Below are 26,348 nucleotides of genomic sequence, written 5' to 3'. Positions count from 1 at the left end.
AGTTAGTAAGAAAGGAATTGTGGTTCTCGACATTTTACACAAGAATGGAGACTCAGAGAATGCACATCATTTGCCTAAGGTGCATCCCTAAGCCAGGTCAGAAATGCGTGGTTCTGAACCTTCAGTCTCCCAACTCTTCTCCACTAGGCTCCAGACAAAGGCGGAACATTCCATCAGCAGCTGTAGTGCTGGGTGTGAGACCACAGACCTACTGTGGGCTTTGAGCCCTGGGATCTGCAAGTTTCCATGGGCCCACAGAGCCGGCCCTTACATGCCCACCTTCCCTTTTCACCTCTTCATTTTGTCCATCAACAGCTGGAGTGCCAGGAACTGAATTTCCTCAGAGTACAAAGATGAGCGATAGGTCCCTCAAGAACTCACAGTCTATTAAAGTGTTAACTGACGATGTTAAAATACTGTAAGCATTAGACAAGCATGGTTACCAACACACTGCAGGCACATGGAGTATCATGCATCACTTTTTAACACTTCCGTGCAGGTGAAATATTCATTTCTCACTTTATGTCCCCTAGCAGAACCAGTTTGTATCAAACTTTATAATTATTTTGTGCATATGAAAACACCAGTAGTTCACCTTTTGGGTTACTATATATACTTGTGTATAATAAATCATATTTACTTTTAAAAATAATAAAGCAAACTTTTAGCATGCATCTGTACGAGCCTTGGTACACTATATTAGAATATATGTAACCTCTTAGGAAATCTGACCATGTCCAACTGAAGTAAACAACTTTCTAACAACAGCACTGTTTTCCAAAATAACAACATATTTTTCATGACCAAGAAATGTGACAATGGCTTAGGTGTGAGGCTGCTTCATGTGGAAGAAACATGCTAATCTGGCAGTCATTCTGCCCGTTTCCATGCCCAGTGTTCTAAGGGCCAAAGTGTTGAAAAGCCACCTTCTCAAACTTTGCTCCTACTCTCAGCCCAGCCCAGACTTCCTTCCCCATCTGAAAATCCTCCTCATCCATCAGGAATCTGTCTGGCCACTAGTCGTCTGTATAATGAAAGTAGGTTTTCTCATATGTTTTTAGATGGATTCATGTTTCTATACAAAGGTGGTTCTCACCTGTATAATCATTGGTTCTTTTATGGAAAAATTATTAAATTTTAGTTATTTTAGTTTTAATAGTTTTATTAAACTATTAAACTTTTTAGTTTTAATACTATCCTTCCATTGTACTAGGAGAAAACAGCTTTCCAGACCTTCAAATGCACTTCCTTTCATATGCATCCTTGCCTTCATTAAACTGTTTATTTAGCAATTTGCTAAAGGAGTATATAGCCTGTAGTTTTCCTCTAAGAAACCTCAGCATTTATCTGTGGAGTTTCTTGTTTTAAAAGCTACAGAATGCTCAGTGGAAAAATGAGTATCAAAGCATTTGGTCCTATACTCAACAAGCAACTGATTAACAGATATGGAGACTGTTTACCTTTGATTTTACATAGGTGTGGAGGCAGCACACTGGGTGGGGAACAGATAGGTAATCAGAGAGAGTAAGGGGCAGCCACGAATGAAACCTATAGTGTCACAGGTGACCTCCCAACGTGGAGACTGGAATGGGTGTGGTGGGCCTGATTTCACTGTGCTCAGAATCCATGTTGTCTTCGGAGCTCCAAGCAGCAAGGAGCTGGGCAAGCAGCTCTGCTCAGGGCAAGATCCTCCTACTGAGGAGGTGGTGGTAGAGCTGATGCTTGGCTCTAAGAGAGTTCCAATGTCACATTACAGGATTTAGCTGGATGTTCACAAGAAGGCCCAGAGTTAGTGGACATTTTATTCCTTCATCCCTCATTAACCAGTTAGAAATCATTCTAGCAAATGGTAGTGTGAACATAAAAGAAAGTGATAGGAAAAGGAAAGTAAAGTGAGTGTATCTGCCATAACACAGTTTAGGAGGTCTTAGTCTATTAAAGCTCAGGCTTTCTAATTGCAGGATAGAGCCAAAAAAAAAAAAAACAAAAAACAAAAAAACAACAACAACAAAAAAAAAAACAGCCCTCCAACCCTCAATGAGTGGATCTTCCAGAGAACAGACTGTGTTATTCACATGTATGTGAAGCTCCAACCCTTTTCATACTATTTTCTGAATTCTCTAGATGCAGTTGGAAAGAAATGAGTCAAAGAGGAAAAGGGTGACTTTCTCTATGCACTTTGTCATGCCACTGGGGAAACAGATGGAAGAGGGTCAGAGGGCAGCTTCAGTCTCTATGGAGGGCCTTCTCCATTCAGCCAGAGAAACACTGTGGTCTCCATGGAGGTCCTTCCCTGTTCAGTCAGAGGAGGAGCACTGTGGTCTCCATGGAGGGCCTTCCCTGTTCAGTCAGAGGAGGAGCACTGTGGTCTCCACGGAGGGCCTTCCCTGTTCAGTCAGAGGAGGAGCACTGTGGTCTCCACGGAGGGCCTTCCCTGTTCAGTCAGAGGAGGAGCAGGCCCTCCCTGAAGGGTCTCAACAGGTTCCACAGAGGCCACCCAGGGACATGTTATAAGTGCTGGGAGACTTGACTAGGCCCTGAAGTCAATAGGTGCAGTGGTAGCTCTTCCCTAGCAAGAACGCCAGGCATCCTCAGACTGGGCTGTTTTGCAAATGACCAGCAGTTCTTACACCGTGCTGCCCAAATCCAGTCACACTCCTCCTTACCCGTATACCTGGGGTCCTCACACCAAGCAGGTGGGTTACAGTCAAGTTGGATGTGTTTTGCATTTGAGGCCTAATGGTCTCAACTGCTTTGGGGGAGAGTCTTGTGATCAAAGAATGACGGCTACCAAGACCAAGGTCAAAGATGGAGTCTGGATGGCTAACACAGATGCCAGGGGATGCTGCAATAACAGCCCCTACAAACAGTTCTCCTCAAAACGACTTCATGACCTTCAGTCCTTTGGTCACGAAATAACTAAACATAGATGACATGAGATCGTGTTTCACTTTTTCACCTCAACGTACAAATGCATCTTCCTAACATGGCATCATTCTACTCCACAAAATAAGCACAATCTCTACCTATCAATGTCATAAGTTCTGTTTTTCAATAAAATGTTGACTTGGTCTTTATCCAAAAGTGGCCTCTGATGTGCCCTAAGCTTGAGCTTTGTTTTCACTGGTTCATTTACATTCATTGAATTCCTATGATTTTTTTCATGGATATATGCCATAATTACCTTCCTCTGCATTTTTAAGTACTTCAATATATTGCTGGTACCATAAAAGCTGCTGTTTTAGTTACAGTAAGCAGGTACACTACCTTTTTCCAAAAAAACTCTGAGAAGACAGTAATGATTTAAAGTCGTTCTGGAAGTGCACTTTAAGAACCATCAGTGTGGAAGTCCTCTGGAAGGCAAGGGAAGAAGTGGCCCGTGTTGAGGTGTCGAACAATGTGGCATCGTAAGATCTGCGTATCGTGAAACCAGTACTTTGAAGTTTGTGAGTTATCTTTGAGGGCAAGTCCTTGTTCTGATTCTACCAATAAGGAAAAACTGAGCCCCAAAGTTATCCCCTAGTTAGTGACAGTGTGTGACTATCACACAGATCTAAACCCCCTGGGTCATTTTCTTTTCACTTGACCCTACCTCATGGGAATTCCTGCCATTCCCCACCGAGGAGATCTTTCTGGAAAAGAAATTTTATTTCATCACCAAAATCATTGACACCACAAGTGTCAAATCACCCAATCTCTCTTCACTAGTCAGAAAATCTGAAATTAACACCAGTCCAGTTGTGGTCAAAAGAAAATCCGTTTTCAACATCTTCATGCTTTTGAGAATACAAAGAAAATGGTAATTGGTTACCAGTAAGCCACAGGCTTTACATTAAGATTTTTTGGGGTTATAATTTCAGCTTCTTAATAATTGTGGGGGAAACAAAAACACATGGCATTAAGTTTCACCATCTTTACCACTTCCGAGTGCAGAGTTCAGGAGTGTTAAGTATATTCACATTGTTGTGCATAATTCCAGGTTTGGTTACTTTTTCTCAAAATTTATTTTTGCCCCTACCTTTATGCTTGCCTGTTTTTCTCAATTTCTGTCAAATACTTTGGAACATGTACTTCATCATGCTGGCGGCCTGGCTGGTCACATCCTTCCCTGAGGACTTTTATTAGAAACCTCCTTGTTTAAATTCAAAACCAACATCATGGTTGCCTGTGGGTAGACTGGCCTTGCTGCTTAGAGAATCCTGATAGAAGCCCCGCCATTCTTTTTTATTGGGGGATGGAAAGAAGAGGGACAAGAAAGCAGGCTTCCTATTTATCTTCCAGATTCTCTTTATAGCTGTGCCACTTCTGCTCTCTAAGTATTCCTGACAGGAGCCTAGAGGTCGCTTCCTTTTATATGTAGTTTGCTGCGTTTTGCATTTTCATTGGTGTTTCCTTAAAATTAACAAGAACCAAGAGCAGTTATGTATTATTCATTTCAAGTGTACAAATCATGAATTTATCTCAGGCTCCTTTTTCTTCCTAGAGCTTGCACTCGACAGCGCATGCTGAGTGGATCATTCGAGGGGCAACCGGCAAAGGAAAGGTCGATTCTCAGCGTGCAGCATCACATCCGCCAAGAGCGCAGGTAAATGCTCCGGGAAGACGGGCTTCAGAGGCCCGAAGGAAAGGGGCTTTACAGGAGTGAGCAGTGTGTACCCATCGCCTCCACCCTGGGTAGCAGGCGGGGACCGGCGAGGAACTGAATTCCATCTGCCGGTGGTCACAATAATGAAACTCGCAGTCCCATTCACGATTCAAACAAACAAACCATCCTTACTCAAAAACCTTTTCCTGGGTGAGAGCCAAATTCTCAGTTTTAAGATCAGAAGGAGAAATTCTGAAATCTTGTTAGATGGGATCACAGGCATTTGGATAGACTGTAAGCTTTTGCTGTAAATAGATGTGAGGCATTATTGATGGTGTGTCAGAAAAATAGTTGTTTAATCCTGGTCTTTGCTTAAAACTCCAAATTTGATCTTGAGATCCATTGACCAGTTGATTGTGGTTGTTTTAGGTCACTAAGACATGGATCGAACAGCCAGAGGATCAGCAGGGGGAAATCTCTTGAAACCCTGACTCAAGATGTAAGTTCTAAGCAATGCTGTGGATTTGGGAAACATGGGTATGTCAGTGTATTTAAATGACTGTTTAGACAATTTCAGTACCTGGATCTGTCTGCCATCTTGCCATGTCTCCCTAAGACTTCATACAAGAGAAATTCAGGAAACTCAGAAACCAAATTATATCACCAGGCACTGAAAAGTGACAGCTAGCTGTGGAAAAATCTAGATAAGTCACACAGGGCCCATGTCTTGGCTATCACAGACAAAAGTGATAAATCAGTTATCTTTGACAAAAATTAAAAACATTGAAAGCATTTTGTATAAATAATTTGCATTATTATCTCAGAATATTTGCCAAGTTCCAAATATTCTAGAATCTAGATCCAGTATTTATAATTTTAGGAGTTTATCTATGAGAAGATAATTTTTTTTCCTATGATAATATTTTCTGTCAAAGAGTATGCAGAATTTCCAGAGAATTTGTTTACTTTTAGACTCTAGGTCTCTGGTGTGTGTATTTACTATCACTGACTGAGTTTTTTTCATGTGGGATCTGGCTCCAAGTGATGAGAAGTAGGGGAAAGGAAGGAGGACCCAGGACCTTCCTGAAGATCACATGCTACTCAAGGTCACAGATGATAAGCAAGTGAACAGATCATGGAATTTCTGAGAGTGATTTTATTTTCCTCCCTCTCCCTAGTGCAGCGACAGGTTTTCTTTCTTCTGCAAAGCAAAGTAATATCAAGAAATCAAAAGGGAGATTTGAGTTCAGGGGACTTTAGATAAGAGGGCTGGCACAGACTCCTCTGCACCATCCCAGAGGCCAAGGACCAGGCCACCCAGCTGCTGCCCTGTGCCAAGATGACCATAAAAGATGCAGTGAAGTCCTGACTCTGAGCTCAAATCTGGGTAACTGGGTTGAGAAGGCAGAGTCCTGACCTTTCGGAGCCAAGGGTGGACTGGAGAAAGGAGATCTTGCCACAGAGAGCCAGCCAAGCATGGGGTTTTGGCTTTTGCTTTGTCTTTTTCTCCATTGACCTCCTGTTTCTTAAGAGGTTCTGTGGTGTTGAATGTGCTGCATCTGCTTTCACTCCTAGAAGATGCTACTTTAGCATCTTGGACTGTCCTAATTAAACATTCCCTAATTAAATTAAACATGTCCTAATTAAAAAGAGAACTAAAAGTCGGTGATGAGAACCCCGTCTTCATCCAGTTGGTAGGACTGGGATTGGCGCGTAGGGCTGTGTTTCTGCATATCCAGGACTCTCTCTGATGGACAACCATGTTTTGTGGAGAGGGGTCAGATCCACCCCATGGCCTGTACCCTTAGCACTTTAGAGTCAGGGCTATTGCCTGGAGAAAGTTGCCTGAGGAAAATCAGAGACAACACTCTTCAGAGAGTTTACCTTTGACCTGACTCAGTGGAAATGTACAACAGTCTACCGAAGCATCGATTAGAACATGTCTTTAAAATATGTGTTGAATACACAAAACAAAGGTCCTACTTGAAAAGTCCTGATTTCAGAGGCTGACTTCTTCCTCAAAGACTCATTTTTTCTGTAGAGACATATAACAAAATGCATCCCCCATCTTCTCCATAGCAAAATGTCATAAGGTTCAGATTATTGCATAAGACAGCCTTAGGGTGACTTTTCCCCGTGTGGCAGACATTCAAATTAGAAAGTTTAACCTTTTCCACTTATTTGAAGCAATAGTAGATAGAGATAATTAAATCTAAGGAATGCTTTCCATGGGGTCTATGGAGTAGCTCCCCGCCTCCTGCCAAGTCCATCCGGGGACCACGAGGCCCTGCATACCCTGCTCTCACACCCCCGGGGACGGTCTCTTGCTACCAGTCCTTTGCTCTCTGGACTCTTCCCTGACTGGCCTTTTGGCTCCTGTGTGCACCCACACCAGGCCCCTTCCCCGCAGAAGAGCAGGTTTCTGCAACTGTCCAAAAGCCTGCACCCTCACCACCCTCTAGTCTTTTCCTCAAATAGCACCTTTATATTGACTCTGGTGTCACCTCTTTTAAGTTACAGCTTCTGACCTCTCTGCCTTTCACTCACTTTGTGTTTTATTAGGGCACTAAGCATCCTCTAACATACTTATTTTGATTTTTTTTTTTATCTGTCTCCCTGACTAGACAACCAACCCCACCAAGAACAGGGATATGTGTGTGTGTGTGTGTGTGTGTGTGTGCACGCGCGCACACGCGCACGTGTGTGTTTTCCTCTTGACAGATCCTCAGCACTAGAACAGCACTTGGTGCATGATGGAACTTGTGATAAATGTGCTGAATGCTTTATTTTTTAGGGGAAAAATAACTTCACTAAAATGATTGTAGCCATTCAACTAAATATATATGTATGTAAACATTATGTTATATATTTACTTTACACATTAGTTACATATACGCTATGTATTATAGTTTTGTACAAATATATTAAAGGGTATTATAGTTTGTATACAAACTGATTTCAATGTTTAAAAATAATAATAATTTTTGACCTTCAAGAAAAATCTTCCATAGTAATATGCCAGCTCTGGATTTATTTCTAGCACTCCAATACAGTGAGATACAGAAATGCACAAAGAGAAGACAGTGAAATAAAGATGATTCAGGAAAAAAAGGAGCAAGCCGAGATGAAAAGGTACAGGTGCTGTCCTGATCTGTGCCCTCGTTTTGCATGGAAGCCCGTCTTCACCTTCCTCTCCCCTCGCTGTCCCCTCCAGGAAAGTGCAGGAAGAGGAGCTGAGAGAGAACCACCCGTACTTCGACAAGCCGCTGTTCATCGTGGGGCGTGAGCACAGGTTCAGGAACCTGTGCCGCGTGGTGGTCCGCGCCCGCTTCAACGCGTGAGTACACTGGTTCCAGCCAGGTGTGTGGCCTGGGTCATGTGAACAGCAGGGGGGCTGTCACAGGAAGGAGAAGAGACGTGTCAGCCTAATGGGGTCACAAAATAAACTGTGGGATAATTAATCACACTGCTCCTCCTCGCCCAGCGCCTGACCCGGTGGAAAACAAAGGTTGTGAGTAGTTAGCATTTGTACGAAGCTCACGTTGATGAAGCTCTTGACAGCCATTTTTACTTGTGGATTTTCACCGTTATCTAATACGTTTGCATCGATGTTTTTAACTCCATGTTTTATTTTGAAAATACTGAAACAAAGGAAGATTCACTGATGTGGTGAAGGTCATCTTACCCACATCTTTTATTAGACTTGTAGTTACTTCGTGATCAAAATATACTAACTAGTTTATTCTACAATGATGTAAAATAGAAAGTTAACTAGTTCTTCATTACCAATTGTTATGAGAAGAGAACGCACCAGCCACTGCCTCTACCCACCAACTGGGAGAAAAGGGCAGGCGACTCTCAGTAGGGTCAACACAGAGGCCCTGTATTTGTGGAGCCCTAAACCAAGTTGCTCAGGCAGCCAATGGATAAAATGAACTTTTGTAACTAAATATCCTGGAGACAGCAAGAACTCTGCAGGAAGTATAAAACTTTCCATCTTTCCCTAAAGTGTTTGGGCCTTCCGCATGCCATCATTTAAGGAAACTGATCACCTTCGTTGAAAACCAGTAGCATAGGTTACTCATTCTCTGTTATAGGCTGAATTGTTACTCCCCAAAATCCACATGTTGGAGTCCTAACCTCCAGTACCTCGGAACGTTTTTATTTGGAGATAGAAAATTTAAAGAAGTAATTAAGTTAAATTGAGGTCATCAGGGTGGGTCCCAATCCAATATGACCAGTTTCCTTACACTAAGAGGAAGTGTGGTCATGGGTGCAGTTGAAGGAAGACCATGTGAAGCTGTGGAGGTGAAGATGGCTACAGTCCCAGAACAGATCCTGCCGTCGTCGCTCTCAGGAGAAACCAGCCCCGACACCTTACTCTTGGACTTCCAGCCTCCAGAACTATGAGAAAATGAACTTCTTAATTTATTAAGAATTGCTTAAGGCACCCAATCTTGGTGCTTTGTTACAGCACTAGGAAACCAACACGCTCCACCCCGTAGGTCAGGCCTGGAGCCTCAGGGGCCTCCTCAACACCAGAAGTGAAGGGTTTTGCTCAGGGACATCAACTGATTGCCACTGTATGGTTCTTTCTGCTGTTCTAGAAAGACCTTCATGATTTAAAGCACCTACATAATAATCATTAAAACTCCCCTGAGTTTCCATAAAGGAAGAAGATGGCAGTGTAGGAGTTGCTTTGATCAGGGCCTGGGTGGGTTTTTCATCTTGAATTATCCTGTTGGCAGCAAACACGTCAACTTCTAATTGCTGATTCTCCACCTCATTGAGTGTGATGCAGATTCTCCTTTGTCAGCAGCGCAGCTGAACAGACTGACGAAGACTTAGTTGTAATTGGGAACATGCACTAAAGCCCATCAGGCTTCCTAAAAGTAAAAGTTATAAACCTCCCTCCCAGGAAATTTTATATAAATTATTCCACAAGATCACAGTTAAATGCAGGGTGAAGAACTCTTGTTTAATTTATAGGGTATCTAACTAAATAATTATGAACGACATCCTTAAACAACTAAGGCAAAGATTTTAAATGAGCATTTTAAGATGAAAGTCAAAATTTAATTTTATAATATTCATGTCAGAAATTTTTAAATCAAATCTCCAATCCTAAAGTCAAGTATTTTGAGAAATATAAAATTTTACTTTTATTAGCTTCAATAGCAAATTCTTTGATGTTTTCTATTTAAAGTTCTGTGCCTTCAAAAGTCACATGCAGTTAATATATTTTATAAAGGGCATTTTAGGAGATTTTAAGTAGAGGAGATGTTTGTAAATACTGTGCTGCCAAGTTGTAACATGCTTGCTTGCTGTGTGGCAGAATGTCATATGCTTGTTCTCTCTTACAGATCCAAAACTGACCCTGTCACAGGAGCTGTGAAAAATACAAAGTACCATCAACTTTAGTAAGTTTTTACAAGTTCCATTTTCCATGTACATTTGAAGTTTTCATGTTAGTTTATCCCACATTAAAGAATTCTCTTTTATTTTCTTGCTATGATGACATTGATAAGTGGGGACTTATTTTTTCAAATGCCTGTCATATCTATAGTCACGGAAGCCATCATCTCTGAGTCTTAGCAGCCTCTTCTGGAGCATTCGTGTTGTTTCTCAATTCTGTTTGGCCTTTGGCAGTGATTTGCTGGGACTGGTCACTTACCTGGACTGGGTAATGATCATCGTAACCATCTGCTCTTGCATTTCCATGATGTTCGAGTCCCCATTTCGAAGAGTCATGCACGCACCTACTTTGCAGGTATTGCTACTAAGTCTCAGCTCCCAGCTAGGTGGTAAAGCACTGACCTGCAATTTTTCTGCTCATTGTGACCAAACTGCGTCTTGGCCATTTCAGATTGCCGAGTACGTGTTTGTGATATTCATGAGCATTGAGCTTAATCTGAAGATCATGGCAGATGGCTTGTTTTTCACTCCAACTGCTGTCATCAGGGACTTTGGTGGTGTAATGGACATATTTATTTATCTCGTAAGTCTTTGCTTATTTCCTAAACGTAAAATATAATGGTTTTGTAAAGATCTCCTGCATTTCTTGGCACAAGGGTGAGATGTGTGAGGTCTAGTTGCCATAGCTGAATTCTTAAATGGATTATAAAGCAGTCCATTACAATGCAAATGAGGGGCATGCATTTAAAATCTAAATTAAAAAGTATGAAAATACTCACGGATAGTTGCATTGTTCAAATATATCAACCACAATTACATGTATGCATGTGGCATATATTAAGAAGGCCTAAAATAGCAAATCGAGTTTACATCTCACAATTCATGTGGCTCCCAAAATACACAACACATTTGCATCCTATAAATCATGTTGTTGATTAATGACTCCCTCATTGTTAAAGTGAACTGAAGTCATTCAGGTTGGGACTCTGTCCAGATTCCAGTGCACAGAATACCTGGTCGTGACAGGTGCCCACTTAATGGTCAGTTAAATAAACTGAGGAATCACAAGTGAACTCAAAGAAATTTTATTTTCAACCTACACAAGAAGCCATGAAATCAACGTCTTTGCAGGAACAAGAGCTGTGACCAGTAACAGGTAGAATGTTGCCATCATTAATAAAATAGTAGTAACCTTGATTAAAAAAAAGAATTCCAATCATGTTAGGTCAGCCAAGCCGCCAGTGCAGTAAGTTAGGAGGAGCAGGATGCACTGAGGTGCACACACAGAGAGACACCCCCATTCATTTCTGCATATATGTGACGGCTCCTCTGAGGCCTCTAACAGGCCCAGACTGGGTTTGCTATTTCAAGTCAACCGTTTGCACACACACCTGTGAGTGCTTGTCGCACATCACACATGGAATCCCTGCTAAATGAAAAGTCGTGGCCAGATGGCTCTCAGAAAATGTGGATAGTAGAGGAGCAATTCTCAAAGTCCCAGAGGTTGTTCTTTCCCTGTAGGTGAGCTTGATATTTCTTTGTTGGATGCCTCAAAATGTGCCCGCTGAGTCAGGAGCTCAGCTGCTAATGGTTCTTCGGTGCCTGAGGCCTCTGCGGATATTCAAACTGGTGCCCCAGATGAGGAAAGTTGTTCGAGAGCTTTTCAGCGGCTTCAAGGAAATCTTCTTGGTACGTTAGAGCGGCCTTTTGATTCCAGTTTGCCAGTCTAACTCTGCCATGTTGCTGATGGGGGGGATAAAGTGAGTCTTGCCAATCAAAGTCAAGTCTGTGGGTCTATTCATTGCCAGAGGGTTGTAAAGGCAACAGTAAAACAACGCACAACCAGAAACTCCACCATGCATGCTTCTGTTTTGTCAGTTTAGTTAATCCAATGAATATTTTCAGTAAACCAAAGGGAAGTACTCTGGAAAGTATAATGAATGGCAAATCCAAAGTGGTAGCATCCACTCACCCCTCAATGCTTAACTTGACCATAATTTCAACTCTGGGTTTTAGTTTCCCCTTCTAGAAATTAAGGATAAGAAGATTCAATCCCTTCTACTTCACAAAGAGGTCTAGGAATTAATGCATGTGGGCTCATAATCTTATTCTGTGTATCCCCTTAAAGTACATGGTATAGAATTTGTCTCTAGATCTTGGGAGTGTTAACATAAAACAACTTCAAAAAATCTGACACCTAGGTATTCCATGCTTTAAGCAACCTCTGTATTCGGTGAAGAATACTTACCAATGTGATTGTAGGTGGAACACTCTTTTTAGTTGGACTCCTAAAGGGTCTTCTTAGAACAGAGCTGGAGATAAAATGAGAAGGAAGAGACCCATTGCTCACAATCTGTTGCAGAGGATCTTTGCCTTCCAAAAGAATAATCGAGGGGTCTTTTTTAAAAATTTTTAAAATTTGTCCTAATTAGTTGTACATGACAGTTTTTATCATGGATAGTTCTACTTGTGCATAAAAAGCATGAATCAGTTCACATAAGCTCGTTTGTATCTTACTTTCTAGAAACATACCTATGGTGGGAGATCATCTGGAGTTGTAGTTGATTTGAAAAGATAGATTATGATGTTACTAGTCTATATAATTGTATATATATATGCATGTATATATGATTATGTATGTACATATATATTACATATATATGTGTGTGTGCATATATATATATATATATATATATATATATACACACATACCTTAAAATCCTTATTTTCTTTGCATAAAGCCATAAAGCTGTGGCTTTTCACACAGCTGGACATGAAGGAAAACAGATCTCACCTGATGGTTTATGCATACAAATCTTTTGACCTCTGATGGAGTTCAGAAGGGAATCTAGTTTGTGCCTTTCTGCTGAGGAGGCTTCTCTGCAGCTGTAGACTACCTAGGGAGGGTGTCAGCAATACAGGTCCATGGTTGGTCCCGTTTTGCCCTTTGCCACTTGTCTCTGCTGAGACCCGAGTATTCAGCCAGCAGAGGGAGCACAAGTCGATGAAGAAATCTGCTTCCCAGGACTGAATTATCCTGCATCCTCTGTGCACAGCACATTGTGCTAATACTCCCCCATGCCCACAGGAAGGGGAAGCCACTGTCTGGATGCTCTGCCAAGAAAGATATGAACCCATTTCCAGAAAATTGGGCACAATGGAGTTATTTAGACATTTTTTCTTTGTTTATATCAAATAAAATATATCAAAGTGATGATTTTAAAATGAGAAAAGCCCAAATCATATCAAAAACCTCTTGCCCCATTTTCTTACATGAAAGTCATATTTTTTATTTTTTAAATTCAGATCCTATTATTACATAATTTTCTCCTGTCAACATTTCAATAAGGATAATTGAATGACCTATGGTGGAGAAATGGAAAGATGTCATCAAAACCCATGAATTTTACACAATGTGATCTAGAAAGTCCTGTTTATATTACTGTTTAAACCAAACTTAATGTCTAATTTTTACCATGAGGTTTGATGTTTCGTCAATTTCTTTCAGGTCTCCATACTCTTGCTGACATTAATGCTTGTTTTTGCAAGCTTTGGAGTTCAGCTTTTTGCTGGAAAACTAGCCAAGTGCAATGACCCCAACATTATCAGAAGGGTAAGATGCTCCTTTCGGAACTTTGAAATAAAAGTGATGATAGTTGTTTGTCATTCCATATGGAAAGCATATGGAATCAGTGAATCTAAGGCCACTTAGACATGCCCCAGATGAAACAAAGAATTTTCTTTTCTCTCCTTGAACCTGCAGTATGTCTCTGCTGGCTAGTAAAGGGTTAAATGATTAAAAGCACATCTCTGAAAATTCCACTCTCCCTTCTATTCCTGCTCCAATCCACTGCTGATGTCTTGAGCATAGTCACTCATGATTCCTGATGTTTATAGCTTAGGGCCTCAGGAACTTTCCTTTTAGATCTTACCTACCTTGATCCTGCTATTACCTAAGACCCATATCAGCCATCAGCCCCCCTGCAAAAATACGCCAGAGGCAAATTTCCTCTCACACCCTTTCCCCACCCGCCACTGTCAGCATTAGGAAGCTGCTTCACTCATCTCATAGCTGCTCAGAAGCTCCCACTTCATGACAGGCAGCAAGGACCCCACCAAGGACCCAAACGTGAATTCCTTCCCTACAGCATCTCCTTCTCTTTGTTCAGGGTAAGAGGAAGCTGGCTGCAGGAACAGCCCCGTGTTTCAGTACCTCCACGTCACAACGTGCAGGTCCTACATCTTGGGTATGTTGGTCAGCTCACCTCCAAATGACCACTCAGGGACTCCAGTTCCTTCTGTCTGGTGTATCGTCCCTTTGCTTTGTCCCCAGGGTCTTCTCAGTTTAGCTGGTAGACACAGTAGAAACAGTTCTACCACAAATTGTTGTAGGCTAAGCCTACCAGTGACTCATATCGCTTCAACTCGCTTTCCCCAGGAAAGAACATGGTCCGCCATATTGGAAAGGAGGCTGGGAAATGTGGAAAAAAAAGAACAAAGATTGGTTAATAATTAGCTAACTTCTGCTGTACCATCTAGATTACAAATAGATAATAAAGTAAATATATTAATGAAGTAAATCAAGTGCTGCTGATGAATTCGCTAACAAAATTATTTCATCTTCCATCCAAATACAGTAATACCTTAATTCCATTAAAATGTGTATCTCCAGGAAGCCTGAAAGAACTGAACTACACCATTATGTACTTCTAACAAAGGCTAGGTTATATATTATATAAACCATAAAATATTAGTCCTCTAAAACAGAGAACTAATAACATCTCTTTTCACAGATAACATCTTTGTTCACTCAAATACATTATAAATTATATTAATAGGAAGACTTTAGGAAGTGCCACCCTGGGAAAAATGTTCCAGAAACTTCCATACACCTGAGAAGAAATCAAGGAACATAGTACGAAGGTCATGTTGTGCCAAATTAACAAATAAAGGAAGTAATAAAGAGTTGATGCCATAATCCATGAGCTCATGTAAGGAAGAAGCTATTTTAGACTCACACTGAATAGAAGCCAGAAGGATAATAACAGCATTTCAGGATGAAGCCTACTAGGAATCCTAGATGACTCAGTTATTAATGATGGTCTCAGAGCATGGTGACTTTACATCATGTGCTTATTCCCAGCCCAAGCTGGAGATTGAGGACTCGTATGAGGGGTAAAGAGCACCCAGAAGAAGGGCAAACACAGCAATGAGATCTGGAGACAGCCCAGAAGGAAAGCCTAAGGAGACAGCCACCACACAAAGCAGCAGCACCCCACTGGATCATTGAACCTGGCACAGTGAGAGGAACTCTGGGTCTTTATGTCTCTTCTAATCCCAGTACATGAGACCAAAAATGCAGATGAAGGAGACAACGATTCTATCTCAGAGTCTCAGCCCATCTTTGTAAAAGAAAAGATGAATTCATTGGTGAAGGGAAACTAGATTCACCAACATTTGACTCACACAGCTCATGTTCGAAGGCACAGAGGCCTGACTTGTTGGGGCCATGTTTTCCAATCAGGAGAACACATTATTTTCTCACATCTGCTTGAAGACTTCTATCTCATTTTCTAAAAACTGGACAAAGATATCTTGGGATCAACATAGAGATGTGGAACCCAGAGCTTAGGCCCCCAACCACTGTAAACAAACTCGGAAGCCACCTTTTTACAAATAGTTACTAAATGTCAGTCATGTCCAAGAGGTAGGTGAAATGAAGTAAGAGCTGGAAGTTCGCTGCCCCTGTTTTGCAGCACTTTCTGTCCAATCAGAACATGTGTTTCATGTTCAAGCAACTGTAATGCAGAGTCAGCAGTCAAAAGAGCACATGAGAAGCCAAAACCACATTCCACCTGGTTCAGTATGGGAGGTGGTACCTCCCCTGGGATGCATGCTGGGAAGAAGGGAGGATTTGAGATGACCAGGGTAGGATGCTCCCCCGCCCCCCACAAGCAGAGCAAGCAGGATGAAGACACCAAGCATGCAAAGAAGTCTTGGTGCAGAGGCAGAGACAAAAGGTGGGAAGATCCTGGGCCTTGAAATCAGGCTTCCAGATCGAAATCCTACTTCAGCAGATGGGATGACTCGGTTTGGTTACTTGGTCCCTCTGAATCTACTTCCTCTTCTGTAACGTGTCTCACACAGCAAATTATGAAGACCAGATTAACTTGCTTATGGAAAGAGCCTAACCCAGCTTCCAGTAGTCAATGTTAAACTTCACTTCCCTCCCATGTTGAAAAGAACTGAAAAACAGCCAGAAATATAAGATAGGAAGAGACCCTCAAGATCCTGGATACCACACTGGGGGACCAGTAGGTAGATTTCTTCAATGAGGAATGTGAAGCCATTAAAGATTTGTAGGAAGAAGAATCAGACACTTCTTAATCCTTGTGAAGTTCAAAGCTTTGTCCCTAGTACTATTTTTGTTACCTGTGTTCTACTGAGGAGAACGGGTGTAGACTGATTAATGGCTTATAGATGCTCACCTACCTATTAAGTGAGGATGCTAGGATTCACATCCAGGCAGCCTGGCCCCAGGCACTGTGCTGTAGCCAGGATACCAGGCAACCTCATGCCATCAAAGGTGGGCTCAGAAAGGCAAACAGGAAGGGTCAAGAGGCCCAAGTATATCATGGGGCCTCTGTATGATACCCTGCAATAAAGCCCTTCCAAATAATGTTGTGGATGAATAGAGAGGGTTATGAAAAGATACTTGCAATATATTTTAACTGAAAAAAAAATTATAAGATAAAAATTGTATGATCTCATATGTGCATAGGAAAAATGACCGGAAGGGTATACACCAAAAAGTTAATCATGTTTGTCTCTGGTTATTATGGGTAAGGTTTCCTTTCTAGCATATTCATCCTTTGTAAGTAGAAGAGACGTTATTTGTCATAAGAGTTTTATTGTTTTTAAAATGGTACTGGCAATCCTGAAAGAGGTAATGTCATTAACTAAACTAGTTGAAATAGGAGTAGAGACCTGAACCACGAGGCACGAGAAGAAGCAAGGCAGCTCTGAGGTCTTGATTCTGATAGCCGGTGGCACGTGGGTCCGCAGACAGAAATGGGGAAGCCCGCAGGGAACATGTGGCTTTAAATAAGTTAAAATTCTGTTGAAATATCCAAGTGATGCTCAGAATATGATAATTATTGCCAAAGAGAGGAGTATAACCAAACAAAGGGCAAATAGAAAATGAGTCAAGACTTCTGACTGATGTTTTATGTTTAAGTCTTTTTTTTACAAAGACTTTATTGAGAAATAATTCACATACGACACAATCGATCCTCTTCGAGTGTAGAGTTCAGTGTTTTTTAGCACATTCAGAACTCTATAACCATCATAGTGGCCACTTTGGGAACATTTGCATCTCTGAAAAATAATAATAAACCTGGTATCAGTTAACTGTCACTCCCGATCTCCCTATACTTCTAGCCCTAAATAACCACTGATCTATTTTTTATCTCTGTAGAGTTCCCTGTTCTGGACTTTAATTCAAGTGGAGTCATACCATATGTGCTCTTTTGTGACTAGCTTTTTGATTTAGCATACTATTTCCAAGGGTCATCCATGTGTGTAGCATGTACCAGTACTTTTCCCTTCCTGCTGCTGAATAATATTCCACTGTATGAATATGCCATTTTGTTTATTTTTCCAGTGATGGACACTTGAGTTGGTTCCACCTTTTAGCTATTATGAAAATTGCCAATGTAAACACTCAGGTACAAGTTTCTGTGTAGAAATATATTTTTCATTTCTCTTGGGTACATAAATACCTAGGAGTAGAATTATTAGGTTATATGATACAATAGTCTTATTTCCATTACTGTAACAAAATACCTGAGGCTGGGTATTTTATAATGAAAAGAGGTGTGGTTAGCTTATAGTTTGGGTGACTGAAAGTCCAAGATTGAATGACCCCATCTGTTTAACCTCCAATAAGTATGGGAATATGGGCAAGAGGGAGAGATTATAAGGTGAGTCAGGAACCCAAAGACCAGGGAGGGGACAGTTTTGCTCTTCTATAACAACACTTTCTCACAGAACTGACTCTCACTTCTTTTAGGACCCTTCTGAGAACAGCACTCCCACTCAGCTCACTTCCAGGTTCCCCCACCTCCCACATCCTGGGCCAGGCTGCCCGCACATAACCCTAGGGAACATAGTCAAACCACGTCCAAACCATAGCATATGGTAACTCCATGCTTAGTTGTCTGAGAAACTTCCAGACTGTTCTCCAAAGGGGCCACGCCATTCTGCCTCTCTCCTTGATGGTGTGTGGGGTTCCAGTTCTGAGGATTCCCATTTCTCCACAGCCGTCCAGCACTGGCTGTTATTTGACTTTGTTTTGAGAGGCTCCTCAGTGTGTGTAAAAAAGCCTCTCACGTTGGCATTGACCCGCGTGCCCCTGGTGGCTGAAGATACTGAGCCTCTTTTCATGTGCTTACTGGCCATTTGTAGATCTTCCCCGGAGAAATGACTGGTCAGATCCTTTGCCCAGTTGATAATAGGTTCAGCCTCCCTTTCCCCTGCCTCTCTCCATGGTCTTCGTTACTGTTTTCTGGATAGCTGTCCTCACCACTGCGGTTGGATAAAGACCTTTGCTGTCCTATGTAAGAAAATGTTTCCTGTCTCTTACCTTTTGTGAGTTCTCTGTCTCACCACATTCCCCTACCTCCTTTGTCTTTCCTGCTTCAGGAAGATTGTAACGGCATATTCAGAATTAATGTAAGTGTGTCCAAGAACTTAAATTTAAAATTAAGACCTGGAGAGAAGAAACCTGGATTTTGGGTGCCCCGTGTTTGGTAAGCATATCAGAAAAATGGCTGTGCTTCTTGGTATAAGGACTTAAATCTGTATAATATGCTATGAAACTAAAAGTCACTCTGCTAGAGATGTTAAGGTGATTTTATGTAATATAGTGCGAAGCTCTGGATTATAACAGGATACAAACTAAGATTAATAAGAGAATAAGTGATACATTGATTTCCATGTTGCTCTATGAAACTAATGAAAAACTGCCTTAGTATTTTTTCAATACTTTTAAAGTATGTATCTGGTTTCAAATGGTTTTAAAAATAAATGGGGCTTAAAAGCCAAGATTTTCTATCGCATTAAAGCTAAATTCATTCTGAGTTTAAATCTTTAAGGGAGGATCTAATGTCCTTTTAACACTAGTGAGAACCCTAAATCATAAAGCCATTTCAATTTTAAAACCCACTTATACTGATGGATTTCCATGATTGAAACACTGGAGAGGAATAATCAGTAACAAAGTTGGTTATATCTAATTCTCTCTTTAAAATTTGTTTTTCTTGAAAACAAAGTTTACAAAGCATTTACATCAAAGCAGGAAGTTCTGAGCACCTTCTGGCAGTACCAAGCAACTTCTGGAAGTACTGAGCATCTTCTTTCTCCTCCATCTTACTAATAATCGTGAATGCAGTCACTCTGCTTTGTTGATGAGCCAAGTGTTCTATTAACATCCTTCGTCCATTCACTTATTTTTTTCAACTTCTTTTCTTACCTCTTGGAATAAGGAGTGAACCACAGGAACTCTGCTCCTTTCACAACTGATGTCCTCTAAATGTCAAAACTCTTTAAGAGGAATAGCATTTCACCCAGCTGTAGCCTGGGACTCATTGTCACCTCACTGTGGCATTTCGCTACTATGAAATTCACATTTATAAACAATTCAATATAATTTATATTGGGGTTTTATTTTTTAAATACCCAAGAACTGTGAAAAAAGATTAATTTTGAATGTGTAGGGCTTGAGCAGGAATATAGAGAAATATAACCCACAGGGATATCCTCATTCCAGTGTGCACTAGGAAGGCAGTCTAATTTGCATTAAAATAAAAATTAAAGCATAGAAAGTGTATTTTGTGAGATAAAAATTTGTTAGACCGTAAATAACTTATTTATATCAGAACACAAACTGGGATTCTTTTCCCTGCTGTTGTGGGATTTGGACTGAAACCGCCAAGCTGAGGCCAATAGGGGATAAAGCATCCTCATGTTCTAAAGAGAGTGAGTAGACCAATCCAGCAAAAATGAATAAAACATTTTCTAAGTCCACCACCCAGTGCTAGTTTATGTGACAGAAAATTCTGCTTCCATGGAGAGCTTCCTGGAAGAGTACAAGGTCAGGAATAGAGAGCTCTGTGGGGCTCCTGCCCTTGACCCTGGGGAAAGGTCCAGGTGCTGCCTTTCCTGGCTGAGGGAGGTCCTGAAGGAGGACGTTAAGACCGAGCGTGGCCAGACCAGGGAGAGGCTGTGTGGGCAAGCTGCTCTTCATCTTGCAGAGCAGGGTTATCTAGTTTTTCTGGAAGGCCATGTAGTCATCACCTAGGCCACCAGGTCTGAGTCACCTTAAAAGGAACCCTGCTGCCAAAGGGTATCCCCCGCAAGAGGACTGAGGTCTGTGTTCGGGTCAGAGCCAGGAAGCCCGAGAGGCTGTGCACTCTCGGCAGGAAGGGCGCAATGGTGCCCTTGTTTTAAACGACAGTGTGTTCGTAGAAAACTGGAGGGAGGTGGAATAGACCAAGAGGTCAGGGGGCACTGCCATTGGAAAGGAGTTTGTTACTCACAGTTCCCAGGGGACAGGGTGGGCCACACCATGGGGGAACAGGGAAGCTCCAGCATTGATCAGGAGGCAGGGGGAGACGGAGAACTGCGGGAAGCCTGTACCACGGTTTCGTGGGGAGGAAGAGGGAGGCCAGGCAAGTGGCTTAGGATTGACTAGCTTGACTCATTTCAGGAGGCTCCGGGACAGAGGGGCTGTCCCCAGCCGGCTGGTACCTGGCCCTGGGGTGGTTAGGACAAGTGGATCGTGCTCTAGAGGTAAAAACTCAGCAAAGGAGGCGGTTGGGGTATGGACTCTGGGTTGGTTACTTTGTATTTGAAAACCACACCAGTGGAGGAGGACCCTGATCTTTTAAGGTCATCTTAAAAGATGACTGATCTTATGGCCAAAAGTGACCTTCCAAGATGTCAAAAGAGAGGCTGAAACACAGCGTACAGAGAAAAGCAAACCTGCCCCAGATCGTACCCCGTAGTGTTCAATCTGTCCCATAAAACCAGTTACGAGTCATCTTAAAAATCAAATTTAACCAAAATGCAATATTTTATGTAAGTCATTATTAATGGTTTCAAGTTCAATGACATTTTAAAAGCATAAGCAAATAGAGGAACGTCCCTCAAGCATCATCACAATTGCTTTTGTCCATTTCTCCAAGAAATTGTGATTTGGATTAGTTGTAATGAAATAAAAATCTTTGCCCTAAAAAATGTCAGTTGTAACCATGATTTTTTTTTTTTTACATTTTTCTTTTTTAGTAATCCAATCTAGTTAGAAGCTATAAAAAGATTTTTTAAAAATTTTATATTGGCTAAATTATGATTAAGAAAATAACTCATATCTGGGAATAGGCCTGGAGGAAGGCTTCAGTAATTATAATTAGGACATAAATATGCACAGTCTAATTCAGGAGATGGTCTGGTTTCTATATTCTCTCTTCATATGAATAAATTCATTTTCTTCTGAATCAGACTTGAGATAAAAATTGCCTCAGATTTAAAAGGATTAAACACATCACATATTGTAAAGACCATGTGTTTTATTTTAAGCAGAGGTTGATACATAGGAAAATGGCCTGAATGAGAACAAAAACAGCAAAGCACTTGGTTTGATAATAATGTACTTATGGAATGCTGAGAATCCGTCAGACTTTGCACTTGCCATGATTCAGCCATGGATAAGTTACCGCCCGTGCCCTTTACAAGCTTGAAATCTAGAGAACAGAAATGTGTTCAAGGAGGGAGGGTTCTCAAGACATAGGTTTCTTAATTTCATGGACTATCAGGCTCTGATAACCTGCAGAAAGACAAAAGTGCAGTGATCTGCACTCACTCAGGAGAAGGTCCTCACCAGAGTATGTAGGACCAGGCAGACAGAAGTATGGTGAGCTTTCTTTGTGGGAGGTGTTGAAGATTGAATCCAAGGCGTGGCCATGCTAGGCAAACTCGCTGCCACTCAGCCACGCCCCCAGCCCACATTGGCTAACTTTTAAAAGACAAGAAGTAGGAATTAGGCAGGAAGAAAGAAGTCCAAGGGCAGGTGGGAAGGAAGGCTGAGGCCAAGTTTAGGTGCTGCTAGCTGAAGAAGCTCTACTGCCAAAGCTCAAGGCAAAAGGGAAGTTGGTGCAGTCTTAGAAGCACAAACTGTTTCAGATTTCTTTGGGAAAGACGGCTGGAATGCAGAAGACACAGGATACCATTTTGGACAGTGTTGTTCCCTGGGTTTCCATATCCGTGTCCATGTCCATATCCATGTTCAAAAGCAGAGGTGGCGTCACCTTCCCCAAGGGCCCATCTTCTCCAGAGGAGGAGTGACTGACTGGCTCCCTTTATTGTGATTTAGGAGCCCAGTCCCCTGGGAGATCCAAAGATTGACCAGATTATGAGGTCAGAGCCAATGTCTTAGTTTTTTTTGATTGGATAGGTCAGATTATACTCTTTTTAAAATAAAAGGAAAGATAATATTCAAACAGCCTTCCAATTCAAGGAAGGGTAACAGGGAAGACAACAGTAAGGATTAGGGTTAAGATCTATTTAATTCCTCTCTAGTTATTATAGGTGAGACACAACTTTCCAATTTTGCTAGCATAAACAAAGCACAAATAAATGGTTTATATAATTAAAACTGAAGAAGTCTTTTTTAAAAATATGATATATTCTTTCAATTATTTAAGTCTACATTTTGTTTTTCATGGATTAGCCTAAAGGTGTATTTTCAACATTTTCTAACTCTAAAGTATGTGCAACATGAAAATGTTTTAAGTTGCTGCAAATTTAGCTGAAAAAGCACTTTTTACATAAAGGAAACGGATGAGTAAGAAAGTTCAACATCAGATCTGAGAATCGGCTCACTTGGTTTTAAAAAGTCCTTATTCAAGCAAACCACAGCATCTGTAGACTCATTACAACTTCTGTCTACTATAAAAGACATTGAATTTAATTGAAGCCTCCCCCAACCCTTGAAAGGTTGTTGGAAAAATTCAAAAGAATTTATTTGTACTTTCATGCGGAAAAAAATATAAATTGGAAGTCCAAAATGTGAATTTCTGACTGAAGCTTTTGCATTATGTAGAAAACGTCTCTGCCCTTTAAACCCTGAAGGAGCCAGTCACTTTTGTTTTATGCTTTGTTACTAGACACCCATCTATTCAGTATTCTTAAAAAAAAACTTATAAAGGCAAATCTCATCATTGTCTCTATAGTTTAAAAAACATAAAAGATGGTAAGAAAATCTGAAGCAGATTCCCCCCAGAGTACTACCTTTCATGAGGGTTCAATTCTGATAAGTGAAAAAGTAGGGAGAGTGATTAAGATGCAGATAGCCTCCAGGAGACCTTCCCAACTCAGCAGTCCAGAGCCCCATTTGTCATCAAATTCACATCCAGCAAGTGTCCTGAGAGTCCCTGGTTTTCAAGTATGCAGTCGTTGAAACCTTCATTTCAAAGAGCCTCTAATAACAAGGAATAGGAAAAGATTAAATGTTTCTTCTGTTAACCCCCACAACAAAAGCTAGCTAAACCCCACAGCAATGAAAGTAGATGCAGTATAGTAGAAAGGATCGCTTTTGTAATTAAGAAGGGAAAAGGTATAATTTGTATCAAAAAAACAATAAGGAAGGAGATATCCTTTCCCCCAGCAAAAATAAATAACAATGTGGCGAAGTATTTGGGGAATCGGGAATCCACTGCAGGTATAGAGCACAGATGGGGAAGGAGCCTCACAGGAAGTTCTCCTGAGACTTCCAGAGTGAGGAGAGGACACCTCCATCCTAGAGGGTGTGAAGCATGCACACAGCCCACAGCCTCTGGCATCAGCAACCTCTCAGTGCCTCAGTACTTTAGGATGGATGACACAAAGTACGATGAAATAACCAAATTCGGCTCTTCTTACACTTTCTTTTAACAGAGCCAATTTCTTTAGAGTTTTCTTTTTTCTTTTTCTTTCTTTCTTTTTTTTTTTTTTTTTTTTTTTTTGGTACCAGGGATTGAAGTTAGGGGCACTTGACCACTGAGTCCCATCCCCCCACCAGTCTTCTTTGTATTCTATTTAGATGCAGGGTCTCACTGAGTTGCTTAGCACCACACAGTTGCTGAGGCTGGCTTTGAACTCTCCATCTTCCTGCTTCAGCCTCCTGAGCACCTTTAGAGTTTTCAATGATAAAACACTTAAACTTCACAACCAGAGTCCAATGCCTCTTTGTGCAAATATATAAAATCCCATTTCCAGTGAGTTCTTTAGTGTCATTAGGACGAGGCAGCAGGGTCTTGAACTTGAGACTGGATCTAGAGCTATTGTGCCCTTTGCTTTAAATTTTGGACACCTGATGAATGTAATAATAAGTTGTTAACACAAAACAACACACAAGGACAGCAAGTGAATGCCAGGTACCCCCAATCTTCCCCAAACCTGCACTCAAGATTGGAAAGGGCTGTAGGCATTTGACGTAAAATGCTCTTTCCTCAGAATTTCACAGACCGTCCCTCTTTCTGAATCGCAGGGCAAATCCTCGGAACTTTAATTTCGACAATGTGGGGAATGCTATGCTGGCACTGTTTGAAGTTCTGTCCTTGAAAGGCTGGGTGGAAGTGAGGGATGTTATTATTCATCGCGTGGGGCCGGTAAGCAAGCACATCAGATCTCTTGAACACTTCCAGAGCAGCTTTGATTTGCTCTGATGAATAACCATATTTTTCATTTATGCAGATCCATGGAATCTATATTCATGTTTTCGTTTTCCTGGGTTGCATGATTGGACTGACACTTTTTGTTGGAGTAGTTATTGCTAATTTTAATGAAAACAAGGTAAGATTCCTTGGTTTACTACCACGGGCTTTTTCTTTCCTTGCTTTGAACTGTCCTCCCTCCCCCAGCACAGCATGAAGTAGCATTAAACTGTAATATATCTGGTGTAAATAATCTGCATAACTATTTTACAAAGTACCTCATCTCTGCCTTTCAGGCACATTATTTAGAAGTACAATTCTCTTGCTAAATTTACCCTCTTGGTAACAGTGTCATTAATTCCCCCACAACTGAGAAGTGCATCTCCTATTGTTCAGATTGAAAGGATGTGCAGCAAGTTATTAAAATACAGTAGCTGAAAGCGAGGCACTGATTGCAGGTAATATCATTTCACAAAATGTAAATTGCAGTCTCCTTTGTCACTCAGTGGGCAGACTCAGAATTCTGATGGACTAGGGAGGTACCGTGCAAATTTTTAAATTCTACTTCATAGAACATAAAGAAGATTTTCTAATTTCATGTAAACTTTACATACTTCATGAACCCCAGGTAGCATGCTGAGTTCACAACAGCTCTAATGATCAGTACAAGACTCACAAATGGGAAAACAGCAATGTAGTTTCCTATCAATAAATGAGTATGGGAAGAACATTCTGTTAGCACTCCGGGGAGAGGAGCTGGTTCTTCTGAGCATGGCTGATGAGCTTTCTACTGTGGGAGAAACTGTCTTTGGAATCACACTAATTAAAATACACCCATTTTTGAGCACTTCCTATACACCAAGATTTCATACATACCACTGTCAGTACTCACAATTCCCATGCATGGTACAAGGAAAACCAGTAACTTTGGGGTTTATAGGAAGTAGAAAGTTGGGACCAGAATTCAGATTTGGTACCCATTACTGCAGTTTGTGGTTATTCAAATGCAAAAGCATAAAAACCCCTCCCCCAAAGCTAGATTTGCCTGCAAAGTACCGTGTGCTGTTCCATGTCTTCCATGGCTAGGACTGAATCCCATGCATACACATCAGAGCCCTTTGGTTTGTGTAGCTACACCTGGCACTCTATCATTCAGTGTCCCCAGGCTTAATATGCAGGGAACCAGTTACTTAGTCAATTGCACCTTTGATGTGTGCTTAATGAGTAAGCCCCTTCATTCAGGCTTTCAAAGGGTGCCATTTAAAAATCTCTCCTTTGGGCCCTAATACTACTCTGACCTAAAGAAATGTGAACGCTTAAAGTTAGAAAGAACAGTCCCGCTCAGGTCACCTGGCCCCTCTATCTTACTTCCTAACATGTTTATAAATGAGTTTCTCTAAGCCCTATGGTTTTATACCAAGCAGAAAGAAGAAGATGGATCTCTTTGAGCCTTGTGATGGAGCAGACCCTGGGAATTCCAGAATGTGAGCTGAAGTGAATCAGTCCATTAGCAGGATAGTGTGGGCACCAAGAGCTCCAAACAATGCATGAGCCCTGAGCAGACTCCTGACTGCAGAATTAATTCTATGGCAGCTCAC

At 41.3% G+C, this 26,348-nt stretch overlaps 1 protein-coding gene across 5 annotated transcripts in view; it reads left to right on the top strand.

Moving 5' to 3' along the window:
* The window catches only part of NALCN (sodium leak channel, non-selective), a 307,654-nt gene that overhangs the window by 256,084 nt on the left and 25,222 nt on the right, over positions 1-26,348 (top strand). For all 5 annotated transcript variants that reach the window (XM_079138603.1, XM_079138602.1, XM_079138605.1 and 2 more), the window contains 12 exons: positions 4,484-4,585; positions 5,015-5,084; positions 7,626-7,717; positions 7,800-7,922; positions 9,949-10,005; positions 10,235-10,355; positions 10,452-10,583; positions 11,522-11,689; positions 13,509-13,613; positions 18,704-18,810; positions 24,585-24,705; positions 24,791-24,889. In XM_079138603.1, the coding sequence (XP_078994729.1) occupies positions 4,484-4,585; positions 5,015-5,084; positions 7,626-7,717; positions 7,800-7,922; positions 9,949-10,005; positions 10,235-10,355; positions 10,452-10,583; positions 11,522-11,689; positions 13,509-13,613; positions 18,704-18,810; positions 24,585-24,705; positions 24,791-24,889 (1,297 nt within the window). The remainder of the gene's footprint in view (positions 1-4,483; positions 4,586-5,014; positions 5,085-7,625; positions 7,718-7,799; positions 7,923-9,948; positions 10,006-10,234; positions 10,356-10,451; positions 10,584-11,521; positions 11,690-13,508; positions 13,614-18,703; positions 18,811-24,584; positions 24,706-24,790; positions 24,890-26,348) is intronic.

Source organism: Sciurus vulgaris (genome assembly GCF_902686455.1).
Source record: "Sciurus vulgaris genome assembly, chromosome: 4".
NCBI classification, from domain to species: domain Eukaryota; kingdom Metazoa; phylum Chordata; class Mammalia; order Rodentia; family Sciuridae; genus Sciurus; species Sciurus vulgaris.
The sequence above is the reverse complement of the archived record's forward strand: the minus strand, read 5'-3'. Positions and strand labels throughout refer to the sequence as shown.